General features: G+C 47.0%; 1 protein-coding gene across 1 annotated transcript; it reads right to left on the reverse strand.

The window, feature by feature from the left end:
* FSCN2 (fascin actin-bundling protein 2, retinal) lies at positions 1-23016 on the reverse strand. Its single transcript, XM_081899764.1, has 5 exons — positions 20365-23016; positions 6765-6921; positions 5177-5298; positions 3519-3686; positions 1-1717 (listed from the first exon to the last, which is right to left on the reverse strand). The coding sequence occupies exons 1-5, from the start codon at positions 21182-21184 to the stop codon at positions 1512-1514; spliced, it is 1473 nt and encodes a 490-aa protein (XP_081755890.1). The 5' UTR covers positions 21185-23016; the 3' UTR covers positions 1-1511.
* Positions 23017-25457: the final 2441 nt, after the last annotated feature.

Here is a 25457-nt window from a genome sequence, read left to right on the forward strand (position 1 = left end):
GAGGCAGCTTCCTTCCTCTTTAGGTTATTTGTGGAAGGTGTGCAGCATGTGCAAGAGGGGGAGGCCCTTGAACAGAGCAGCAGGACAACAGAGGCGTTTTTGGAGACCATGCGTAGCTTAGGACTTGCGCAAATGACTTAGAGGGGTGGTCATACCGTAGACTTTATCATATCACAGAATTGGAAGGGACCACAATTGTCATCTAGTCCAACACAATGCAATTCGGGAATCTTTTGCCCAACATGGGGTTTGAACCCACAACCCTGAGATTAAGGGTCTCGTGTTCCCGGGCCTGGGATTCTCAGCTGTCATACGAAGATCTCTGCTAGTCTAACTACGGTTCCTCTTCCTCCAGATCTTTGCATCCTTTGGAGACCAGCTCTGTCTTCCCCCTCCTCTTGGAATGTTACCCAAAACGGCCCATTGTCTGTGGCTAGACCACCCCATGGAAGATGTTCCAGCCCTGCCAAGACCCTCCTGACTGCCTTGACTTCTAAACGGCACTCAGCTTCCATCTCCGCACATGCAGCCGCTGGGGCCCACAGCCACTGCTCCCCCCCAAACCCCCCCCCTCAGGATACTGTTTTTGTTCCAGAGTTGTAGGTGAAGAGAGTATTAGAACTAGAGCTCTTGCTAAAAAGGGAAGAGAAAATTGGGGAGAGGGGGATCTGAGGAGCTGCCGGTCATCCATTGGACAGAGCAGAGAAAGGATTAGGGGAGAAGGTTTCCTCCTTCTTGAAGGGCACCTGCTTGGTATGTAGAAGGGCACAGGTTCAGTCCTCGGCGTGTAACGCTGGGAATTTCCACTGCCTGAAACCTTGCAGCATTCTACCAGTCAGTGTGGACAGTATTGAACTAGATGTACCAATGATTCTGGCTGAGTACGAAGGCCGCTGCTTTCTATCTTCTACTGCTCTCCTAATTTAGAGGGAGTGGGGAGAAAAGGGCGTCCAACTTCCATTACTTCACCAAAGATGGGGATTGTGCCCTGTGAGCATCTCCAACTAACCCTTTCCTTTTGCCCCTTTTGCCCGTGAATCCTTCACGCTAAGCTACAGCGAGCAGAGCACACATAGTTGGAGCTTCCCACATTTCACAAGGCCCCCTGAAACCTGCAACTTGTCGTCTTCTGTTTCAGGTGCGGAGCATGGGAAAGGGAAGACAGCCACAGGCAATTTTGCGCTGGTTCTGAAACGTAGCCTCTATCGCTTTAATCCTGGGTACATCAGTGTCGCACCCTCCCGGGAGCTGTGCATTAGGGTGCTGCTTCTAAGGTTAGACAGATTAAGACTATGGGAAATAGGGCAAGAGGTCCCCACCCCTCCTTCCCAGCAAGGTCCTTTTCCACGGAGGAAGATGGGGGTATATTACCGTGCCTCTGGAGTCCAGGTGGGAACACTCAACTTTCCCCTCCCCGCCAAATACCCCACCTCTGTGTCCGCTCTGAGCTGGCTCGGCTACCGTGGCAGAAGCTAGAGCATCTACGGTGCTACTCAGCAAGTGGCACGGCGTCAGTACTCCCAGAGGGTGGCCCGGTGCAGGGTGTCGGCATCGGCGCGCAGGGTCCCGGCTTGGTCGCCGCGGAGGTATTTGCCGTTCTTCCCTTTGATGGCCACCCGACTGCACTCGCGGAACTCAAAGTAGAAATCCTCCGACATCTCGCCGTCGCTGCAGACGGTGCCATTGGTGGCCACATACCAGAACTTGCCACTGAGGCCTAGGAGCATCGAAGGAGCAGGTGTCAGTGGGAGATGATAATAATAATAATAATAATAATAATAATAATAATAATAATAAAAATTTTATATCCCGCCCTTCCCAGCCGATGCTGGGCTCAGAGCAGCTAACAACAGTAAAATGATACAACATTCTAAAATCATTTCATTATAAAATCAGTTCAAATCAGATTAATGGCAACCATTGAGCTAGAGTTCTGTGAAGATTGCCAGAGGAGGGGGTCAGGCTGTGCCCTGGCCAAAGGCCTGGTGGAACAGCTCTGTCTTGCGGGCCCTGCAGAAAGATGTCCAGTCCCGCAGGGCCCTAGTCTCTTGTGACAGAGCATTCCACTAGATCGGGGCCACAGCTGAAAAAGCCCCGGCTCTGGTTGAGGCCAGCCTAACCTCTCTGTGGCCCGGGACCTCCAATATGTTTTTGATTGAAGACCGTAAGGTCCTCTGTGGGACATACCAGGAGAGGTGGTCCCGTAGGTACAAGGGTCCTAGGCCGTATAGGGCTTTAAAGGTTAAAAGCTTGCATGTAATTGAGCACATAGAGGCACCACCACCTCCCTCCCTCTCTTAAAGGTGCATGGGATTGAAGTTTGTGGCAGGTAGTGATCCGTTTGGGGGACAAATCTGAAGTTCTAGGAAAGGAAGGATAGAACAGGGATGTGGAACATGTGGCCTTGCTGATGTATCTGGGCTCCCAATGCCCATCATCCCTTGGCCACAGGTTCCTTAAAAGAGCTGCTGAGCCATAACTGGTCCAGTCATCCACACAAACACACACACACACACACACGACTGAGACCACAGCAAAGAACTGGCGGAACCATATCATGCTACCTGGTGCAGAGCAAAACAAGCCAAGCTGGGCTGCAGGGGAAGTCCAAGCACATACAGCGAAAAAGCAGGGTCATTGGCCCTTGGATCTGTAACAGTGGGGCTCTTCCAGTTGCAAACATGGCCACTCCCCAGGTCCACATGGAGGCAGTCCCACATTGCCAACTACTTGTGAGGCTCCCCATGTGTCTACAATCCCGAATCACAGCATGATAAAAGGCCATAAGCGCTTTTATTAATTTTGAGACTGTTCTAGGCACTTTAGGGGAAAACGTAAATTCTGAGGGCCCACCCATTTGCTGTTCTGGTGGGCCCTCCCCAGTGATGGCATCTGAGTGGCTGGGCTTGCTGCCACTCTTCTTGCACTCAGGGGAATTTTACTGTTAAGGAAACACCACAGCTGCAGCTTCAGATACTAGCCATAACACTTTCTAGAGTGTGGCTGCTTGTCATCAATGACCAGCTATCATTGAGGGATGAGAGGGCTGCAAAATCCCCAGATTTTTGCCTAGCAGTCTATTGCTTAAACAGCACCACTGTCCAATCCCCACCCCGCCTGATGATACTTTTCTGGCCTCACACTCAGAGTTTGTTATAGGATGGCAATGGCAATGGGTTCTAATGGTGAGGTTAAAGTTCTCCAAATGGTAGGAACTGCTTTGCACAAATAGCCTACTGTGGTAGTGCATGGGGGGGGGGGGGAATCTGACTTTGCAGTCAGTTGGAACATAGGAACTTGCCTTATACAGAGATAGGCCGTTGGGTCCACCTACCTCATTATTGTCTACATTAGCCAGCAGAAGCTCTCCAGGATTTTAGGTGGAAGTTGGAGGGGCTGCATTCACAGCTGGGAAACAAATGTTCTCATAGCATCCCTCCGACATATGGTCCAAAATTATTTCACTGTGTGATGGGCTCCCTCCCCAGCTCCCAGTTTGCAGCCAGTTAGTTAGTTACCTTTGATCTGGTAAGCGCCGTCGTTGAAGATGATCTGGAAGACATCATAGACGGAACGGTTGGCGTCTAGCAAGTTGGAGTTGCGGTGGTAGCACACGAAGCCATGAGCCCCGCGAAGGACCAGGATGGGCCGGTTGATCAGCTTGAGAACAAATTCCTCATCCTCCCCTGTAGTCAGATAACTGTAGGTCAGTGAGTTCGGAAGCTAATGTGACTGTGATGAGCTAGGGATCCAAAACGTGCATTTGTGAATACATTTGCATCAGACTTCAGCCCGAGTGAGTCCAGGATTGCTCTCCCAGCCACATATGTGCTTTCAGTAGCCTGAATTTGCAGATCTCCAGCTAAGATTTTTGCTTTTCAGTGGGAGTTCTGTAAGCAGGATCAGTCCGCTTTCAATTCCCCCTTCCAGTTAAGTCTCTGAGGTTACAACTGGGCTTCATCCTACTTCTGTGAGCTCCTTGCCATTATTGATCCTAAGAGTTGCAAATGCGGAAGAATCCTGGACAAACTATGTCATTGATTACGCGTTATTTTGAAACTGCTCTGGCATCACCTTAGTGCTCTCCTCCTGCTTTGGCATACTGAATTGGCATCTGCAGCTGAAGCCAGAGTCCGACCGGAGTGGCCTTCCTACTATTGGGCTCATCTCAGGTGCACCTGGAAGCCATTCAGCTTTAAGCTGCACTGAACAGCTGTGTCACTTTCAGTAGGACTTTGGTGGTCTTTTTTGACACCTAGCTATACCCACCTGACTTGCAAGGTGTGCCTGAGGACCTTACAGTTGCTTAGGATAGGACCATCTTAGTTGGCCTACTGCTGCTCCCTCCCCACTTCCAGTCAAGTAACTTCCAGTTTCAATCTTGGTTGGCCTGTGCTCTAGCAAAAGGGACTTCTTCCCAACTGCCCTGCAAATTCTTCGTTTTGTTTGTTCTCAATATAGCCTCCTCTGGAACTGCTCAATATCTGCGCAGCCTTTCCTCTGCTCTCAGCTTCTGACTGTCCCAGCCACAAAGCCTCAGCTATACTTGTAATATATTCCATTGGCTCATTCATTGTGATCTTGCCCCACAATGTTCCAGTTTCCATTTAACACAGATTTAGATACTCTCCTGATGCCCATTGAGCATGGTTTTGGCTCGCCTACCTCTTCCAGCCACCATTCGCAATAAGGAAGCTGCAGCAAACAGCGGAAGATGAGCAGCTTTATTGACAACACACAGACTGTGGTCCTTAGTTTATCAGGTTTAAAGGTTAAAGGACCTCTGACAGTTAAGTCCAGTTGCGAACGACTCTGGGGTTGTGGCGCTCATCTTGCTTTACTGGCCGAGGAAGCTGATGTTTGTCTGCAGACAGTTTTTCTGGGTCATGACTAAGCCGCTTCTGGTGAAACCAGAGCAGCACACAGAAACACCATTTACCTTCCTGCCAGAATGGTACCTATTTATCTACTTGCACTTTGACATGCTTTCGAACTGCTAGGTTGGCAGGAGCAGGGACCGAACAATGGGAGCTCACCCTGTCGTGGGAATTCGAAAAGCCAACCTTCCGATCGGCAAGCCCAAGGCTCAGTGGTTTACACGACAGCGCCACCCGCGTCCCTTTATCAGGTTTAGGCCCCCGTAATTGAGGCATTGGCATCCCATTGTAAGACTTACCCACTGCATCACTGACAGCTGCCAGTTGTCCATTCTTCTTGGTGCAGATATATTTGCCATTGCGAGCTTTGAGGGCTACCCGGCGTCCACGCCACTCCATATCAAACATGGTGCTAGCAGATCTGCGGGAACAAAGCAAGGGGGGGGAGCACTGGTCAGATAATGAATGATCATTTTGCTCTTTCTTCCCTATTGTGTATTTAACATACAGAGAGTGCAGCCCTACACACACTTGCATGGGCGTAGGTCTTGCTGAAATCAACAGGGTTTTGTGCACAGGACACCACATTGTATAGCAGGTGCAACAAATTGCCACTCTCCCCCATTAGGTTGCTGGCGGGGGCGTGGGGCCGGAAGGAATACCTGGGGGGAAATGGGGAGTGGTTCCTTGACTGGAAGAATTTGTAAGCCTGGTTCTGGTAATTCCTAAGCTAAGAATACGCTGAGAGGCACCCTGCTCCATCATTCGCAGTGTGTGACTGCCTGGTGAATCTCAGGGCTCTAATAAAGACCAAAACAGATCCCACAAGTCTGTCCGCCCGAAGTTTAGAATCTGCAGATAATTCTGAGCTAGATGGACCAATAGTCTAGCTCAGTGCAAAGCAGCTTCCTAGGTTCCCCTAATTGCTTGAAGTTACTGACAATGGCAGTCCTCTCTCCCTCTCTCTCTTACATTCCACTTCTGTCGCTAAAGGTGCTGCTATAGGAATAGAGGACACACAGCAAATTACCGTACCCTGGGCAAGTGCACCAGGGCTGAGGATGCCTGCCTTGTCTGTGACCATCTAGTCTTCAACTGGTGAGTTGGGTCCCACTGACTAGTGGCTTGCGCAGCCAACCTAAGATGGGTCGCAACCGCTGTACAGATGTACTATCAAAAATTTAGTAGTAAGCTATATGTCCTATTTTGCAGTATTATTTGTTTCTTATAAGTATGTTTCAAAAAATTCAGCAGTGAGTCCCAAACTCCGTGCTCGAGCTGACAGTGGGTCCCAGGTCTGGAAAAAGCTTGCAAACATCCTAATTTAGCCCGGTTTTGTATGCACACTGTTGCCTGAGACTCGCTAGCTACCCTTGGGAGATGCTGCTCTGCTGCCTTCCCAGTTGGTATCAATGTTGGTGCCATACTGGACATTATCCTGAATTATCCTGCCTTCTCTGAATGGCTTCGCTGTTCACTTCCAGGTCCCTGATTCTCAAACATATGTGCAAATTCTTGTATGTCTGCAATGCTGTGCCCAAACCATGCCTTTCCTTTCCAGACACACAAAAGGAAGCGTTGATGGACATTCGTTTAGGCAACTGTATTTGCCTCAAGTCCTGCTTGGGGGCAAACCAGAGTCACTGGCTTGCTGCTGTGAAAAATGGGCTGCAGGAACAGATAGCCCACTGATCTGACTCAGTAGAGGTCTTCTATGTGCTTATGCACCCATCACTCCTTCCCAGAAGCCCTGTTCTAAGTCTTGCATCCGTTCTCTCCATGCCCTGGCTCTCCTTCTGCTATGTCTAGCCAAAACTGCCATCAGACTTCCAAGGCCCCAAATGCTCTAGGGCCCCATTAGTGACATGAGGACATAACCTAACTCACACTTCTGTGGCCGTGGCCTGAATTCCCCCATGCGACACCAAGGTCCAGTAGTTGCCCGTGTTGGAATGGAAGATGCACTTCTTGGTTTCTTTATCAATCTGTATCTGGAAGGTTTCGTGGTGTGTCTCTTCATCCTGATTGGCCGAGACGTTGACACCTAGTAGGAAGAAAGGACACCGTTTCATATTGTTTAGATCCATCGTGCTCCACTGTCAGGCATGAGACCAGATATGAAAACCTGTGAGAAGGGTTCAAGGAGAGGTCCATCTTAGAATCATAGAATTGTAGAGTTGGAAGGGACCCTGAGGATCACACAGTCCAACCCCCTGCAATATGCAGCTGTCCCATGTGGGGATCGAACCTGCAATCTTGGTGTTATCAACACCACACTCTAACCAAACTGAACTATCTAGTTGAAACAAAAAAAATTCCTTCCAGTAGCACCTTAAAGACCAACTAAGTTAGTTCTTGGTATGAGCTTTCGTGTGCATGCACACTTCTTCAGATACACATATATCTAGTTGAAGGTGTTCAGGCTTCAGACTCACAAAAGAGAGATAGAGAAGGTGTAACTAATTATCGGGGGTGGGGGGAGGAAAGAAAAAGTAAACATATGGTTCATTAATTACGGACAGCCCCATAAAATGTGAGTAACAGCCAACAGTAAATTCTGAGAATATGAACAACAGAAAAACAACAACACTCTTCCTATATTCTCGCCTTAAGGATCACGCTAAATGTGACTCTGTTCACAATAATAGCAATTACATGAATTAAAAACAAAAACCCAAGTAAATAGGTGTGGGTGGTTGATCCAGATCAAGACCACAGCAATGGGCAATAGGTTAAATCCCTATCCCTCCCACCAGAGTCACATTTGAGGGCCTTATACATAGGAGCCATCTCCTAGGGACCAAGGAGGCTTTGCCCCCCCCAATAAAATACTTGAGGAGGCCAGCCCCCCCCAAAAAAAGTTGATGGGCATTGCCATTCAAATGGTATGTGTGCACCGCATCATGTAATTGATTATGTGGGGCTGGACTTACCTGGGCCCACCCCCCAATATTTTATTCAAGTTGGCACCCCTGCACCTATACCTACTACTTATGCAGAGGTGGGGGGAGAAGTTCACACAATTGTTGCTTGAATGTTTAGATTGGGGCCCCCACTAACTTGCCTCTGCCTCTCCATCCTCTGTGCCTTGGAGGGCTGCTGTTGGTCATCACATCAGTGGCGTAGCGTGGGGGGTGCAGGGGGGCGGCCGCACCAGGCGCAACATCTGGGGGTTAGGGGGCGCAAATCCACGGGTTAGGGGGCGCAAATTTCTTGCCTTGCCCCGGGTGCTGACAACCCACGCTACGCCACTGCATCACATCCTTGCTAGCATTCCATAAGGCTTAGGGCACTACACAGATAGCAGGGCTTTATCTCATTCACCCCGACAAAAGCCCTGAGATGTGTGTGACTCACTTTCATTCCATTGTGATGGGGATCTGCAGTAGAGATATAATTATTTTCTCTAAGCCACTGGGTTAAGTCCACAACAAAAGCTAAACTTTAATCCAGGTCCAACATCCTATATGCTAATAGCAAATTCATTCTCCAAGTGACGATGCTTATGCAGCCAAAATTCATAAGAGGAAGGAATCGGTAATAGACTTGAGGAATCCCGAAATTTGCAGAAATACAAATTAAGGAGGGGAGGGAAAGAACCTCGAAGAATCTAATCAGGGCTGAGCATGCTCAGTTGCCATAGAATGCTGAGTATTTGTTTAGGGGTGGGGAAACTGAAAACTGGGAGAGGATGGAACAGAATATCCTGAGAAAGGGTATGGCTGGCTGGAACACTGAACAGGCGCACTCCATGCCGCCGTACTTTGTTGCAGGTCCCTGGTTCTGTCTACTGGACAATGCCAAATAGAAGACAGGTGTGTAGTTTTCAAGTGCCTCTCACTGATTTGATTGTCATAGTTGGCACTTGGACTTGTCTCCTGATTGGCTAGAAACCAATTGGACATGTCATTATCTAGTTCTTAACATTCTGTTGGCAAGCATGGGCAGGAAACCACCCAAGAAAACGCTCCACTGTTCTCTGGTCAGCTCTAGCCAGCTCGGGCCTGAGCCCTGTCTACACCACCTCAAATGCAGCCTCCCTACAAAGTGCCTATTTTTATTTATTTATTAGCCATAGGTGTGTGATTCACAGAACTTGCTTAGTCAATTCCCCATGAAGCTCAGTGCTGGCAGTCAGATCACCAAAGAGTGACTGCAGGCGATTGATTAAGATCTCTCAATCTCTCTCTTGCAACCTTCCTCCCCGCCCCCACCTCATGAATTACTCTTCCCCCTCCCCCTCTCTGAAACTAAATGTGATCTGCAATTGTTTTAAAGCTCCAGTTGGGAAGCTCCAGTTATATTTTTTTCCCCCAGAACAGCAGTACTGTAGTGGGAAAATTCCCCAATGCTCTGATCAAAACCATAGCTTCCATAGCTGCTTCAAAGTAAAAGCCGAAACATCAAGAGACTCCTGAATCGGTTTCAGCTTTCCTATGCATGCAATGTACATTCACTTACTCTGCAAGCCTATTCTTGACCTGTTCTTTCTTTCTTTTTTTTAAGTCCTTGTTCATCTGGCTATAGTGCCACAGTCAGGCTGGCTGGGATGTTGGGCCATTCCTCAACCTGCCCAGATTATTTCCAGGAGGCAATTTCATCCTGGGACCAGAGATTTTGCAGATCTGTGATCTTTGTCAAAAATAATAATAATGGCCTAATGCGAGCGCTATGCTTTGCTGTCAGCTGGTTCACCCTGGACTGGTTTTGTCCTCCTACCAGATTTGTGACGTAATTTATGATTCCAACAAGAGGCAAGTAAGAGGAACTTATCTCTTTAGTATCCCCTGTGCCTATTGTTTTAAACGTATGAGGAGCCTAAGGAAATCAGAGGGAAAGAACTAAGCAGCACGTACCACAATCTCCGAAGTAAATAAATTGCCATAAAGCTGACAAACCAATGAACTAAACTTAACAAATTTATCCAAATCAAATTGATTTATCAACGATAAATCAAACATTTCCACACACCCTGGCTTTGTCTGTAGCAAAAGGATAGATGATGTCATTCCTCCAAAGATGGCATACATACATTGATTTCCTCACAGCAATGACACTGTAAGGAAGATAATGTTAACAGCGGGCGAACTAAGGCCAGGGCTATGCATATGCACCAGCAACAGTGCTGGATTGGGTCTGCCGATGCAGCCACACAGTCCAAGCCTTGCCTGGTTCCTGACCTCACCTTCTCAGTATGCAGAGCTGATGCTACTGTTGTGGCTTCACCCCACCAGACACTATTCTTCTAAGATACAGATACTGGTCCAAGGTCACCCAGTGAGTTCCATGCAGAGCTGGGGAAATAGCAGCCTAAAATAAATAAATATATGAGGGCCAAAAGTGTTATGAACCTAATGGTTCATTCAACCCTGGTTTTCTTCCCACCAGCCCCTTCAGCCACCACACTTGCAACGTTAGCATGGCGGCTCAGCACTCACCAGGGTTAGGGATCCTCCTGGCATGGTAAAAGTATACAATACAGGTAAGGCCAACCTGGTTTAAATGAGAAGCCACACGGGTAAGTCTTCTCCCTTGCCTGGCGTTTAATCAGCTCTTACCTCTGCAACACAGGTCTTCTCAAGTGGATTGTATGATCCACCATAACTGGCTCCTAGGAATTTTGATGGGCTACTAAATATTTTTTCCCCTGCAGATCAAAGCACATAACTCGTATTTTAATAACTTTTTTCATTCAGCACCAGTATCATAATCAAAACCAGCACCTTATTATGAAAATCTCAGGCTGCAAGTTAGGCCACTGAGGAATAACTCTTTTAATTTGTTCATTTCTAGAAAAAAGAAATAGACTGTGTTAGTCCCTATTTTGAAAACTATGGGCCCTCAGCAAAAGCCTTGTTTACCTGCTTGACAATCTGACCCTGGTGAAAAAACTCTGTCATTAGTAAAAATAACTAAATCATGTGCAGGACCATGCATAAACCTATACCCTCCAACATTTCTCTGATGAAAATAGGGATGTCTCATTCCATAATGATAATTTTACTATTTATACCCCATACATCCTACTGGGTTGCCCCAGCCACTCTGGGCAGCTACCAACATATATAGAAACATAATAAAACATTAAACATAAAAAACTTCCCTATACAGGATTGCCTTCAGATGGCATGAGGGTTGGATAACTCCATGCTCTCCAACATTTCTCCAATGAAAATAGGGGCATCCTAAGGAAAAGTGGGACATTCTGGGATCAAATCAGAAACTGGGACTGCTTCTCTAAATTGGGAATGTCCTTGGAAAATAGGGACACTTGGAGAGTCTGTAAACCCTTTTCCGTGGACCACCTAAATGGAGCTTGCAGACCACCAGTGGTCCATGGATCACAGTTTGAAAACCTCGCAGTTTGATAATTATATTTTCTCCTGATTGCCTTGGGAATGTTGCCTTGGGGAAGGGAAAGGTCATGATTACTCATTGTGTGTGTGTGTCTACTGATATGACACACAGAGAGTCAAAGGTAACTTGTACGTATGTGGTGACTGTGGGATCCACAATCTTATCAGTTTTTAAAACGAATGTCACTCACATAGAGACAGGAAGATGGGACTTCCCAGGGCCAGCCTCACCATAAGGCACTCTGAGGTGGCCGCCTCAGACATCAAATGCTGAGGGAGCAAAACTGTGTGCCATGTGGCATACCCAGTGAGTATCGCCTAGACTAGCTTGCTGCTTTCAAGTGCAGTAGAGGCCTCTGCCCCTGAGTTGAAGCAGGATTCAAATGCCCGTCTATTCAGCTTTGACACACAACCAGCTTTCGTACACAGAAGAGGGTAGCACTGTCTCATCCTTCGCCGCAGGCAGAAAAACATACTGGGCTGATCATAACATCTTCCTTGGAATCCTCTGCCTGAGTCAGTTTTGCTGCTTCGCATTGTTACTGCCTTTGTCTGCAGGGTTTCATTTACCAACAGACTCCACAGCCATCCTTAGTGGGCAAGCTACATTTCCTCGATGCATCCCATAAGCACCAGCCATGGTCAAGTCCACTGTATAGCTTTCTCCATCCTGATGCTCTCCAAATGCTTGGGAGTACATCTTCCATAATCACCAGCCAGTGCGGCCAGTGGTCAGGGATGATGGGAGTTGTAGTCCAACAACATCTGGGAGGGTTCCAGATTGGGGAAGGCTGGTGTGGTGGACCCCTCCAGGCAAACTGCTTTTGATTAGATTCCTTAGTGCAAGGAACCATATACCTGGAGGGAAGGTATTCATCAGAATCTCCACACAAACTCTTGTCAAACAGGTTACAATTGACAAGGAAGTTGGCTAACCCTCCAAGCTGAAGGGGCATTAACGATCCCTGCTAAAATGATGCCCACCTCACTGAGCCATAGGCACCCCCTTCTCACACTCCTGCGTTGCTAGCAAATCCTCCAACAATCACTTTAATTATCCTCATTAATCTGATTGCTGTTGTTTCCATCTGGCTGACACACAAGCCCCCTATTAATAACTTGCCAGCCAATGTCACCAGCTCCTAAGTGGCTTGGAAGAGGCAAAGGAGGTCTGTGAGCCTCTGTGTTGGCTGTTGCTCATTGCCAACAAAGCAAGTCTCTTGCCAACATACTGATATCTCTGGCATCCCACCATCCCAATGGGTATGACCAGACCTGGCAAAAATGCAGAGGGAAGGCTGTGGCTAGTATCTATAGGGCCAAGCGGGATGAGATTGTAATAGTTTGACAATATAATATTAACCCTAGCAGAAGAGACTAGCTTCTAGGCCTGTCAGCCACATCCAAGCTCTTCCCGCAGGAGGGCAGTGATAAACATGGCTGCGTTTCATCCGCATAAGACAGGTTATGACTGAACTTAAATGTGGGATAATCCTATTCAAAGAGATGAAGTGGCTGGTTGGAACAGCTGGCGGGGGGAGACTGGGGCAAAGGGGATCGGAGGCTGGGATTAAGGAGATACAGAGGGAACCATTTAGGAATTCACAAGCACATCCTGTGGGTAGCTTCAAATCATTCAAGTTGAAGAGCCAGTGCAGACCAAAGTGCAGTTGATTAATCCCCGTAAGTAGCTGCTCTTGTAATTGGCCTACTCATATGAGCGACAAAGCTTCTGAAATGGGGACACAACACAACAATAAACCCAACCCCCTCCATATAATCTATGGAGGTTAGCCACTACAACAAGGACCCATATGTTGGTTTTGCAAGTACAGGAGTTTTGTTTTGTTTTTAATTGAACATATTAGAGTTTCTGAAATAAGAGGTCACTGACGGTGACAATGGACTAAAAACGAAACACCAATATGCTGAAGAGTTGAATGCTGCAGCAGCCTACTAGGGGAGTTGCCAGTGAATTAAAAAAAAAGCACAAAACAGCAGAGAATAATTGGCCTCACTCATCACCAGCAACGTCACGGTCCCTATTCAGAAGGTATCTGCAAGAGGATACCTGCTTGATCAATGCAAGAGACTATCTGGTCCGACCTTTCATTGTCCACAGTAGCCAGTCAGATGCTTCTAGGAAGTCCACAAGCAGACTATGAAGAAAACATCCTCTGCCACTTGTTTCTCACTCCCCAGACAGTTCAGACCAACTAGTATCTGTGGCAGCCACTTTGGCGGGGCAGAATTGACACAGACACTGCTGCAGCTTACAATATCAATTTTCTTTCAGGTCACTTTCTGTTCCTTTTGTCTCTCATCTCCCTCTGACCTCACAACTCTACATTCCCCATCACCCCTACCATGTTTACCAATGCAGGGTGATACTTCATGCATCTGATGAAATGGTCTGTGGCTCCTGAAATGTGTTCCGTTTTTTTAAAGTGCCACAATACTCTCTGCTATTTTTAGAACTGCCTTCCATGCATTTGCCTAATCCTCTTTGCAAAGCTGTCTAAACTAGTGCTCGTTGACACATAGTGTGGCAGCGAATGTGGCCTAGGACACGCAAGAAGACACACCGCGGAAAGCATGCAAGATTAGAAGTGGGCATGTTGGCCATAGGAAGACGACTGCTTTCCCAGAGACAAAAAGCTGCATTTTAGGAGCTGAAGAAAAGCAAAAGCCACTTGGGTTCCATGCTATGAATGAATAACAAGTATGCTCTACTTTTGTTTCGCCATAAGCAGATGTTCTGGTGAGGCCCATTGCTTTATATACAACTGTGTGCACGTTCAGTTTTAAGAGGAATACACACCACAGCAACTTCTACGTAGGGTCAGCTACACCTGTGTTCACACACACCCATGAACTAGAAGACATTTTTAGGCTAAAGTGGAAAGGATGGTTGGTTCAAGAAAGCATGGCTATACTGTACTGTAAACAGCCTGTTAAATGACCTAGGGAGGAGGGGAAATAATAAAGTTTATTTTGATGATCATGGTGGGATTGATTGATTGACTGATTGGGGGCATACACTTGTTTCAGCTTCTCCACACACGTTATCTCAGATCCTTCTCAACACTTCACAGCTACCCTTCAAAGCTAAGGCGTGTCCGCAGGGGTGTTATGTCCATATTGCAGATGAGTAGCTGAGGCTTAGAAAGAGCGGCTTACCAAAAAACATAGAGCCTAGTGGTAAATTCATTAGTGTGGAGAGGTTGGAAATGACAACTTCCTGACTAACAGCTTACAGTGAAATTTCCCCCTCCCTCAAGATAACAGGTGGGAAAGAACCTTATTAATTTCTGCGGAGCGATAAGCCCTATTTTTGCAGTTTGATGTATGACACTTTGGGCCACAAAGTAAAAAAGTTCCCTTCCCTCACAGGACTTTGATTTCCCCCTTCCCCCTTCTTTCGTTGGGTTACGGACGGAATGGCCTTTCAAGCTTGACCGGAAGATCAAGTTATACAGTGATCTTTGGGACTTTTAGTTCATGGGAGACTGGGTAGCTCCCCTTTCCCCCAGAAATTGGCATAGGCCAGGTTGCTATAGTAACGGACACAAGCCATTTGGCAGCGTGGCATTTCCTGTTGCCACCTGTTACTCACTCAGCTCCCATCTGGTTGGTTTATGTACCGCTAGGGTTTGTTTGCCCATCGCATGACTCCTAAGCTAGCTGAGGAAGAATACAATGAAGTGGGTCATCTTGAGGAAATCAGACTGCATCATCTGATTTTCATACAACATGCAAATACATGTACAGTTCATTTCAAAAGCGCTCGTTGGCTGTTGTAGAAGCTGAAGATCTTCCTTCTTAAGCTTTAAATAAAGCAATTTTTCTCCAGTTGATGACCACTGACCACTGGTGTCTTCTTCAGATCATTTAATTCATTAAGGATTGAAACACACACAACTGCAAACTTTTTGCTGGCAAAACGTATTTAACCAAATTTTAAAGTTGAGGAAAAACATGCAATACACACCAAATCCCCTCCTTCACCTCAGAAACAAAGCAATCTCCTGAATATTTGCCTCCACAATGCCCAAAGAAAGAAAAGGAAGAGCTCAACATGTTGTTGTTTTTCCAGAAACAGCCACCTTTGAGCTACAGAACAAGGTATCTAGAGTCTTACCACACAATGCAAATTTTAAATTTCTAGTACAGTTCCCTTTTCAGAATATGGGTTTCTATTTGATTTTAAATTAAGGTTCCGTCCTCATGACCCTCATGATTCCACACAGAGAAAAATGTAAAATGAGGATGGTATTTGTCATAGTTTTGGAGATCATATCAGGACAGATGAAAATGAAAAATTTCAGGACATACATTTCACAGCCCTAGGATGACCAGGCGAAATTCCTTCTTCTACTAAGCTGTTAATAAAGGGTACAGAAGCACTGTTCTCTTTTGCATCTGTACACCCTAGAGGCCCCCTATTCCTTGTTTTTCCATATTTAGGTCCATATTTGAAATCCCATAAGCACTTACATGTGAGTAAGTTCCACAGAATCCATATCTCTGAGTAGATATGAATAAATTTACACTGTGCTTAATCCCCTCCACATTTTCCCGCTCACGTTCCAAATTCAAAAAAGGTAACCGGAAGAAAATGCAAAGGTACTTTATATAGATATAAAATCAAATTGCACTCCATTGTCAGAGCTGACAATCACTATTGTTAAAGGGGCCCCTACAGGAGCCAATTCAAAAGTTGACAGCCTTAACCTGCTTCTGAATTGGGGCATTTAATAGCCGCCAGAATCTCAGAAGAGTGATGGACTAGAATCATCCAAGAGCTTGGACTCTTAAAAACAGCATTGAAAAGAAGAAGGGTCCATATCTGATCACTTTTCTCTGGGGCAAGAGGAGTGGCTTCTGGATGAGTATGCTTAAATTAGTCTTTTTTCCTCTGGTTGGGGATTTTTGATTATTATTATTATTTTTTAAAAGGCTAATTATCAATGCCAGGCAATGTGAATTTTAAATTTGCATTTATTTAAATGAATTAACATGCAAACATCTGGTAACTCCGCGGGGAAGCTAAGAAAATAATTACGCTAATCACTGTGAGAGAAGAGGCCCATACTGCATTACAGTAATGAAGGCCAGATAAGCAACTAAGGGCAGGAATACAGTGGATTAGCTGCCCACCTAACACAGTTTAGACACACTTTTGTAAAACAGGACAAAGGGGGTATATTAAACAATGGCCAAAGGTGCAGCTTCCCCACTCTTTTAATGCATAGGTAATCCAGACAAGCTGTTGTGTAGATAGGAAAGCTGATTTGGACATGGGGCTACAAGTGATTGGGGTGGGGTGGGTGTTGTGCAGTCCCCTGTAAAGACCAAGTGTGCAGCCTGTGCTTGGTGCTGTCTATGGAAGCACAAATGACTGTGGTTGGTTTTTACCTAATGCACTCTTATTTAGAGAAAGCAGACCTTGTCTCCATCAAACATCCAGACTGGACTACTGCAGTGTGTTCTATGGGGTGCTGCCCTGGAAGACAACCCAGAAACCTCTGCTGGTATTCAGGGTGTCTTCTGAGGGTAGACATTTAGACCAATACTGTGCCAGCTTGCCGGAGCATTTCCAGGCCAGATTCAAAATGTTAGCTTCGAGTTCTAGAGCCGCAAACCAGGTGGGGTCACTAACGTGGTGCCCACAAGGAAACATGGAACTCACAAACACCTTCCATGGTGTTTCCCCTCCCTCTGCTGAAATTAGACTTGGAAGAAGCAGGATATTGTAGCCCATAAGCTAGGCTGCAATATGTGCTTAGTTGCAGTGTGTATGTGAGGCCCACAACAGGTTTCTCTCGTTTGCCTATGTATGTGCCCAAAGGGCCCCCAAATGTTGGCAAACTATGTCTTAAATAGCCCAGGACCCAGTTATGTGAAGGACCATGTAACAGTCTGGGCACTGCCAACACTGCCTGGAGATGGCCCCATAAGGAAGTATATAAATATTTTACACAAATAAAGATCAGATAGGTTGTGTACACACCATACATTTAAAGCATATGCACACACACAAAAAGAATAATGGGAAATACAGTTTGCCCTATGCTGAGCTACAATTCCCAGCACGCTTAACAAACTACAGTTCCCAGGATACTTGGGGGGGGGGTGTTTTAAATGAATGGTATATAAGCAGGGGTGCACCAGATATAGGGCCTTTTCAGTGGTGGCTTACCGGAACTATCTTCCAAGGGATTTGTAACTGGCCCTGTCAGGGCCAACCTTGAAAAAACCTTTGAAGAACCATCTGTTCTGATTGGCTTTTAATTAAGATTATTTTATTAAGGTAGCTGCTCTCTCAGAGTGTTGGTTTTAGGCTGTTAGTTATTGGAGATTTTAACTCTTTCTATGTTGGGCCGTGTATTATTTTAAAGATTAATTTATAGTAACTGAATGCTAGTTGTCTGCTATTGTGCTGGTCAAAATTTGTGTTATATATGTTATTTTATTGGAATTGCCTTTTTATCTGGTATATATTTGCATGCCACCTGGAGAGGACATAGCCCTGCAAGGCAGCCTAAAACCCTTTAAATGAAAATAAATGAACATGTGGGCTGCGAATTCTAAACAACGTTGGTGCTTCGGAAATGAAGCCGATGGAGACCTGCCCATCAGTTTGTCTTCATGTCACAAAAAAGTTTCAGGTATTTAATTTCTTCCTGCCAGGCTGCTTTGAAGGCACAGGATCAGGGCCAGCTTTTCTTCAAAAGAACACAACCCTAGTTTCAGAGTACAGAAGCAGAGTGTGATTACTCCAAATTGATTTGCTTCACCTGATTCATTTGTCTTCCATCTTTTTATCCCTCTTCTTACTGGCTCACAGCCTGGTACACGAAGCCAGTAAAACTTTCCCTGTCGTGAAGATAGTGATGAGGAAAGCTTGACTTGCTTAAGTTTGTGTGAGAACCCTGTTGGAGGCAGGGGAGCTGGGTTAGCACAGCCTTTTCTGTTTTCAACAGACAGTTGGTGTTGCAATTAGGCAGATGGGTTGGGAGGGTGATTCTTTGGTTATCATTAGGTGTAGTGTCAAGGTTTGCATGTGGCCTTCCAAATCCTGTGGTGGCGCTTGAAGAAGGAGAGAGGAAATGAAGGAAGAGAATGGATGGATAAAGGGAAGAGATGTGGGTGCTTGTGTACACCTGTGGTAGAGGGGGAAAGAGAGAAAATGAAAGGATGGTGGATGAATAAAGGAGAGGGAGAGGGAGGGAGGGAGAGAGAAGGGCTGTCCCACCCAATTTTTACATTGGCCTCACCTGCCACCTGCAATAGGCATACTCCAGCCCCAATTGAACAAGGCCCTCAACCCCGGAAAGGTTGCCCCCCTGTGTTAAAAGCTATAGTCCGTGGCCACTATAATCACCCAAAGGTGCCACAGGTCAAGAAAAAAGCATGGCGTAATGGTTAGAGTGGTGGACTAGGACCTGGAAGACCTGGGTTGAAATCCCCACTCAGCCATGAAACTCATAGGGTCACCTTGGGCCAGCCGCCATCTCTTAACCTAACCTACCTCACAGAGGATGAAATGATGGAGGAAGAGAACCATGAACACCACCTCAATATCCTTGGAAGGTCAAGGTGGTATATAATTGCAATAAATAAATGAAAATAAACAGGAGACTACAGTTAGTTTTCTCTTAGATGCATGGGAAGAAGTAGTTATGGGGGAATAGCCTTCTCCCTCTGGAAAGAATTTAACAACAGAGGGGGACAAACAAACCTTGGGGAAAGGACTATTTTCTCAACATGAAACCATCACTCTGTAGCAGCTTCAGACATTTGGGACATAGCTTTGCTGGGGATTGCTGCTGCTCTTTTGTTTGGGAGCTGATTGAAATGTGGTCCTTAAGGGCCAGTTCTGGAGCCATATGGGAAAGATGTAAGGTTGGAGTTGCCTTTCATTCTTTACCCATAAGGCCTTTCGGAATGCCATTGATCTCCGGGCAGGGGGAAGTCGCCTAGAATGGTCCACTGAAGAGCATTTCCTAGAAATGCTGGGGTAGGACATGGGAATCATAGGAATGGGCAACTACAGCTGTGCATGTGAACAGCCCCTTCAGGGACACTGGGCAGATGTTTGATGGACGGCACTGAAAGCAACCTAGGAAGAATGAAGGAGAGCTGGCTGCACCGACTGATAGGAAGAAGGTTATAAAATTGATTATATTTTTTTAATACCAAGGACAGCAGTAGATGATGGAATCCAAGTGCCATTGCCTAATTGTGTTGAAGGGAGTTAAATGTAACGAGCACATCATCTGTCCACACGCCACTCAGATTAATAGTTGTTGCTGGAGAGAGCTTGTAAAAATCTCAATCCATTCCAGCAGGGCCACTCTCTGGTGTGCATGCACAGGATCAGAGGCCTGTAAATTCACATGAGTGTCATTCTTGCTAAACAGCCGCCAGACCCACTGGCTTATCTATGGAGCCACCATGCCAGTATTAGCAAAATCACAGGAGAGTGGGTTCTGCATCTGTCCCTGTGCCCCATCCTTTGAATATAAGACAGAGCCTGAACTGTTCTTGTTTCTTAAGCAGCAGGGATGCCTCCTGACATACTGATTATCGTGTGGACTAGAAGTACTTCCAATCTGACACGCTGCCATAGAAGCAGGAGCAAAACATACAGAGCAAAGCAGACTTTCCTCTTCTCCACCGGCGCCACTGCACTTGTCCTTGGCTTTCAGACCCTGCACTCATCTCTTCCCCACAACATCTTCCTAGATCCTCATCTGTGCAAATGAGCACAACGCACCTGCCCTGTACTAGAAACGGATATTGACTTGATGGAGACCAGCAAGGAACCATAATAGACGCCATGAGACACATCTTTCCTTCCCTATCCAAGCATGAGGATTAGGAAGGCAGCTCCTGAAGCAAAGAAGCATCAGGAAACTGATGGTGGCAACTACCATCATCAACACCCCCCACTATATGCATTCGAATAGTGAGTCACCTGTGGATAAGAACAAGCATATTACCATTGTACAAAGTGGACGAAAAAACAAGTCACCCATATTATGGCTATGGAGCTAGGAGGGGAGAGGAGTATTCCCTGGCTATGCGTAGTCTAGTCCCACAGAGCAGAAAGGCAATGGATTTACCTTGCCGGATGGAGACATATCTGCCATTGGAGGCCACGAAAACGACTTGCGGGTGGCTCTCTTCCAGATCAAAGAGTTCATCTTTGCCCGGCTTGGAGCTCCTGCCAGATTTTAGAGTGCCGGTAGGTCCCATGGGCGCCAGGTATTTCCCATCGCAATCCTTGAAGGCCAGCTTGCCTGCCTTGAATTCCAGGGTGTACCCTGCACGGGGGTCAGGCTCCTTGACCAGAGTGCCATCGTTGCGCAGGTAGCGGTTGTCGCAGGTTCTCAGGCAGTACTTCTTGTTCTGGAAGGTGAGGGTGATGAGCGAGTCCACACCCCAAGGGATGTTGCTGTCGGTGGAGATCTCGTCCTCCTGAGCGCTGAGGTGCGCATACCTTCTCCTGCTCACGCTCAAGAGGTTGGCCTGGGGGTGGATAGCCAAGTGCACAGCCCAGAGCTCTGTTTCTGTGATGGTCTGGGCAAAGCAGGACAACCTGTCTTCGGAACCGCCAAAGAAACGCTTGTAGGGTTCCGACTGGAGCGCCCAGCGCCCATCCGACTGGGTGACAATGACAAAACGCCCATCACCTCCCGGCTTCTCGGCTTCACATGAGACTTTGCCGTCCTTGTCGGCAGATAAGTACCTACCTAGGTGGCTCTTCAGGAAGACCACGGAGCTGTCTCCGTCCTGCTCCAGGGTCCATATCTGCTTCCTTTTCAGGCTGGGCGCTGAGGCGTTGACCTTGTAGCCAAAGCTCTCTGCCGTCAGGTACCTGTTGTCAGAGTTAATCAAGCCAAACTGGATCTTCAGAAGCTGGTGGATCCCATTCGTTGGCATCTTCTGTCCGGATAGCGGATATAGTCCCAAGGACTGGGGTGGGCGCCTAAGGTCTTCCCAGTCCTTCCTCGGGGGTACGGAAACGTACACGCTCACATAGGCACAGCCGAGCGAGCCGAGCGATCTGGATTAGTGCAAATGAACCTTACACCTCAGTCAAAGACCCAATGACGTGCACCTGCCCCAGTTCCCAGTCTCTTTCTCTCTGTATGTGTGTGCACCAGCTCTTCCTACATTTAATCTTCTGCCCGTAAAGCCAATCTCGTTTGGCTGCCTCGTCCCCCCTGCTGGCAGTGCTGCTGCCTCCTGCGTGGCTCACACTGACCTCTTCCTCCTCCTCATCTTCTCCAGCGTGGCGAGGGGGTGGGGTGCGGATGGAGAGGAGAGAATGCTCAGAAAAAAAATGTACATGCTTAAGCACCCGCAGCCTTGCTTAATTAGCGCAGCTAGGATTACAAAGATTTCAATGAGCTGCCGGCCTCCTGTAACCAATAGTGGGGCTTCTACAGAAGCCACAAAGAAGGGAGGGGGGCTTTGACAGGCTACACAATGGCCTTTTGATGAGACCTATTCTTCCGCTCCGGCCTGCTCTCTGCGCTTGTAGTGCTCTGCACTGTATCTGTGTCTCTTGTTTGCGTCGTCTCCCTTCTTCTAAGGCTTGATCCACCCCAAACGCCTTTCTATCCCACCGCTAAGGCCAAAATGCTCAAGCGGCAACTCAATCTGCCGCCTCTCCCTGGTGGAGGATTTATTTTTCTTAGCACCGCTTTGGTTAACGTTACCGTGGGCTCTCTGATTCCATGCGGCAGGTCACCTCCAAGCCGAGAGTGCCTGCCTGGCCCAGCCTCTAATCTCCTTAACAATTAGCTGGGCATTTCTATTAGTGTAAACCTTTCATCCTCCTTTGGCCCCTTTGCCTCCATCTGTTCTGTAACCCCAAATCCACAGCTCTGTCAAAAGGATAATAGTGGCCTGGCCCCCCTAGGAAACCGATGGGGCGGCCTAGCTCAGAATCGAACCAGGGTGGGAAGAAGGGAGGCTGGGCCGTCCGGGGCTGCACTGCAGCTCAGATAAATGCAACTTGAAAGAATGGGGATGGATTTAGACCCAGCAAGTTGGAATCTGCTGAAGCAGAAGTTGTTGAATGACAGAGGTGAAAGCCACCCAGAATAGCTTGGCTGTCCTAGCTGCCTCTGTAGACAACAGCAAGGCCTGCTCTGCTCTCCTCCTCCACCCGCCGCTGCCATGACTTCAGAACAGATAATTTTTAAGATCCTTCCATTTAGCCAGAGAGAGAGAGAGAGTTGCTAACATATGGGAGGGTTGGGTTGACAATACCACAGTTGACAGTTAGCAAAAATAGGGTTGGGGAAAACATGTCGGCAGATGGCGAAGGCCCAGTGGTTCTTATGAAACAGGCAGCAGCGAGATCCCAAATGATCAGAATAGATCTGACCCACAAAATGCACCACTGCTCTCTGTGTCCCCGACTAAGGCTGCTGTCCTATGTTCACTGAGCCCCATTTAACACATATGTCTGAGTAAACATGCAAGTCACGCTGTGCAAGGGAACAACTTGTTTGGATCCGCTGACTTTCCTTCTGTCAATGGCTTTCCCGACTCCATCTTCGCTCTGCAGTCCCTTGAAAATCTGCCTCTGGGATTTTAAGTGACACTGAGGGGCATGGTGTCTGGATGCAAACGTGGCCAGGGCGCCTGCAATTTTAATAGTTGTGTTGAAGAGGGGATTTTAGCAGGGGCAGCTTGCATTACACAGCTATTAAAGGTGCAGAAGTCCTGCCTGCTTTTGCATTCAGCTACCCTTATTGAGAATGTTGTGGGATATAGTATGGGGGTGCTGCAGATGAAGGAGGCTGCAGACATCACCTCCATCATTGCATGGAGGCAAGAGAGATTTGCCCAAGGGAAGCCTAACAGGTTCCTTGTTTGAATGAGAAGTCTAAGAACTGCATCCTGGCATGGGGGCTCTTCCACTAGCTGTTTGAGTGCGCAGCTCATGCTTTGCAAATATATCCTGCCCAATATGTCTCTAGTCCACCAAAAAAGAAGATGCTCAGGTCCCAAACAATGGGATTAGGGGAACATGAGTGGTATGTGGGGGGCTCTCTTCAACCAACTCCATTGTGAAAATCTTTTCTATTAAATAGCAGGCTACAACTTTCTCAAATAAATTAAATAATGGAGAGCTTTTGACGTTGTTCTACGATACCCCATCTCTCAGGAAACATGCCTGATGCAAGTATTAAAGCAATAGGAACCTTTTCATTCATTGCATCCGGTCGCCCTACAAAGTTGCAATATATGCTCTGAATATAATCAACATTCCCTTTCTAATTACAAGGATCTGGTCTGGTTGAAAGCCATCCTCTTCCCATATCTTCATCCCGAGTCAAATTTGCAGCAACTTAGTTTTTCACAGCAAAATGTAACATTTTAGTGGATCCTGCCAGCCTCTTCACAGCACTGTGGTTTGCCTCCGAAAGAAGCTGCCACAGCAACCGTAAGAAAGGAAATCAGCAGCGATGCATGGAAAACAGTGGGGAGGATCATACAGCCAGTATCACTGGGATGGTGTTGTCACTGTTAAAATGGCAGCCACAAGTTACATATTTTTAGTTGTCAGCCTGCTGCGGAAGTCTGCACTTTTACAGCATTTTGTTCAGATGTAGACAACCTTTTCTATAGGGCAGAATTCAGTGGAGGCGAATTGTTGTTACTCCAGCTGCCATCAACACCAGCCAGCATAGTCAGCGGTTAACGTCCAATACAGGTTCCCTATCCCTAGTTAAAAATTATGTGCTGAAGAAATGTTTGATCAGGTACATATGTGACGCAGGGTAAGGCCCAAGACAACTTTCCTTAGCCATGGGGAAGAGAGAAGGTGAAAGGGGGAAATTCGCTACAGAGGCTTTGTGAAGGTGGGAGGAAGCAGGTCAGGAAAAAACACCCACATGCTGGGCTGTCTTAAGCATATGCAACACCAGGGTGCAAAGATCTGCCCGGTGGCCCCCCGGTTGCCCAGTCCCAGGTGTGCAGGAGGGCGTAGCCTCAGCGTCTCACTGGCTCGGTCGCCCCCGAACTCGTGCTGCAGAGCAGAAGAGCCCACTGCGGTGCTCCAACCAACGGGCGGGCTCTTCCCCAGATTCAACTCTTGGGCCCCGGACTCTTGGCCTGGTGCCCCTGAGAGCCCACACCCCTAGCCCCTATGGGTAAGATGGCCCTGCCCACATGAAACCTAGGAGAACAGACTGCACTCACCATACTATTGGGGACTGCAGATATAATGCAGCTCATGAGGTAAACATTTTTGCCATTGGTCAATTGCCCCCCAAAATTCACCAGAATGGGTTTAACAAACATTTGTTAAAAGGGGACTCCCAATTTTGGCTCAACCCTACCTGATACATCAATGCTAGAGATGGCATGGAGAGACCTCCTTCATTCCCATAAGGCCCAATACCTTCCTGTTAATTTGCTCATCTCCTCCATCAAGTTTGCCTTATTCCTCTCTACCCATCCTAGCTTTGAAGTGTCTTACAATCTGAGTCTTCATTCCACCTCCTGGCTGCTGGATGGAGGAAGTCAGTTATTGTCTGCAGTAGCCTGCGAGGGTATTGATTTCTCCCTTTTGTGCTGGAACAAACAGGAAACTTGCCCTGCACGTGTGAACCTGGTGTCCACAGAATCAACCTCCCAGCTGTAGCTGGGAAGCCCTTTGTTTTCGATGAGTGGAGAGTTCCTTCACTTCTGCTTGAAGGAAACCACAGATATTTCCGCCAGCACAGCCTGTTTCCGTCTCTTAATAGGATATCTTTCTCTCCCATCCAGCGAAGTCAAAATATGTAAAAAGCTGCCACATGTTCTGTTATGTCTCTCTGTTTTGTTTTGTTTTAATAGTGGTTCAAAAAGAAAAAAAAAGAAAAATGAGAATGATTTCACCCCACCCCCCAGGCCTATGTGCTAACAGCCCTTTCCTTTAAGCTAATGAGTGCAAGGTCAAAGGAATCTGAACAGCCTTTGATTCAAGAAAGAGCATCTTTCCTCCTCTGAACTCTTGTATTTATAATGTTTCATACTTAGTAAGGCACTCTGGGCCTCAGAACTTCCCTCTGCTTCAGTCCAGATTGACAACTGCCTCTCTTTATTATTATTTATCAAATTCGTATACTGCCCTGCATCCGAAGATTGAAGGGCAGTTTGCAACATAGAAAATACAAAATTAGAACACAAAACGCACAACAGAAACAAGCCA

This window comes from Podarcis melisellensis, assembly GCF_964234715.1.
Source record: "Podarcis melisellensis genome assembly, chromosome: 2".
In the NCBI taxonomy this organism is placed as follows: Eukaryota; Metazoa; Chordata; class Lepidosauria; order Squamata; family Lacertidae; genus Podarcis; species Podarcis melisellensis.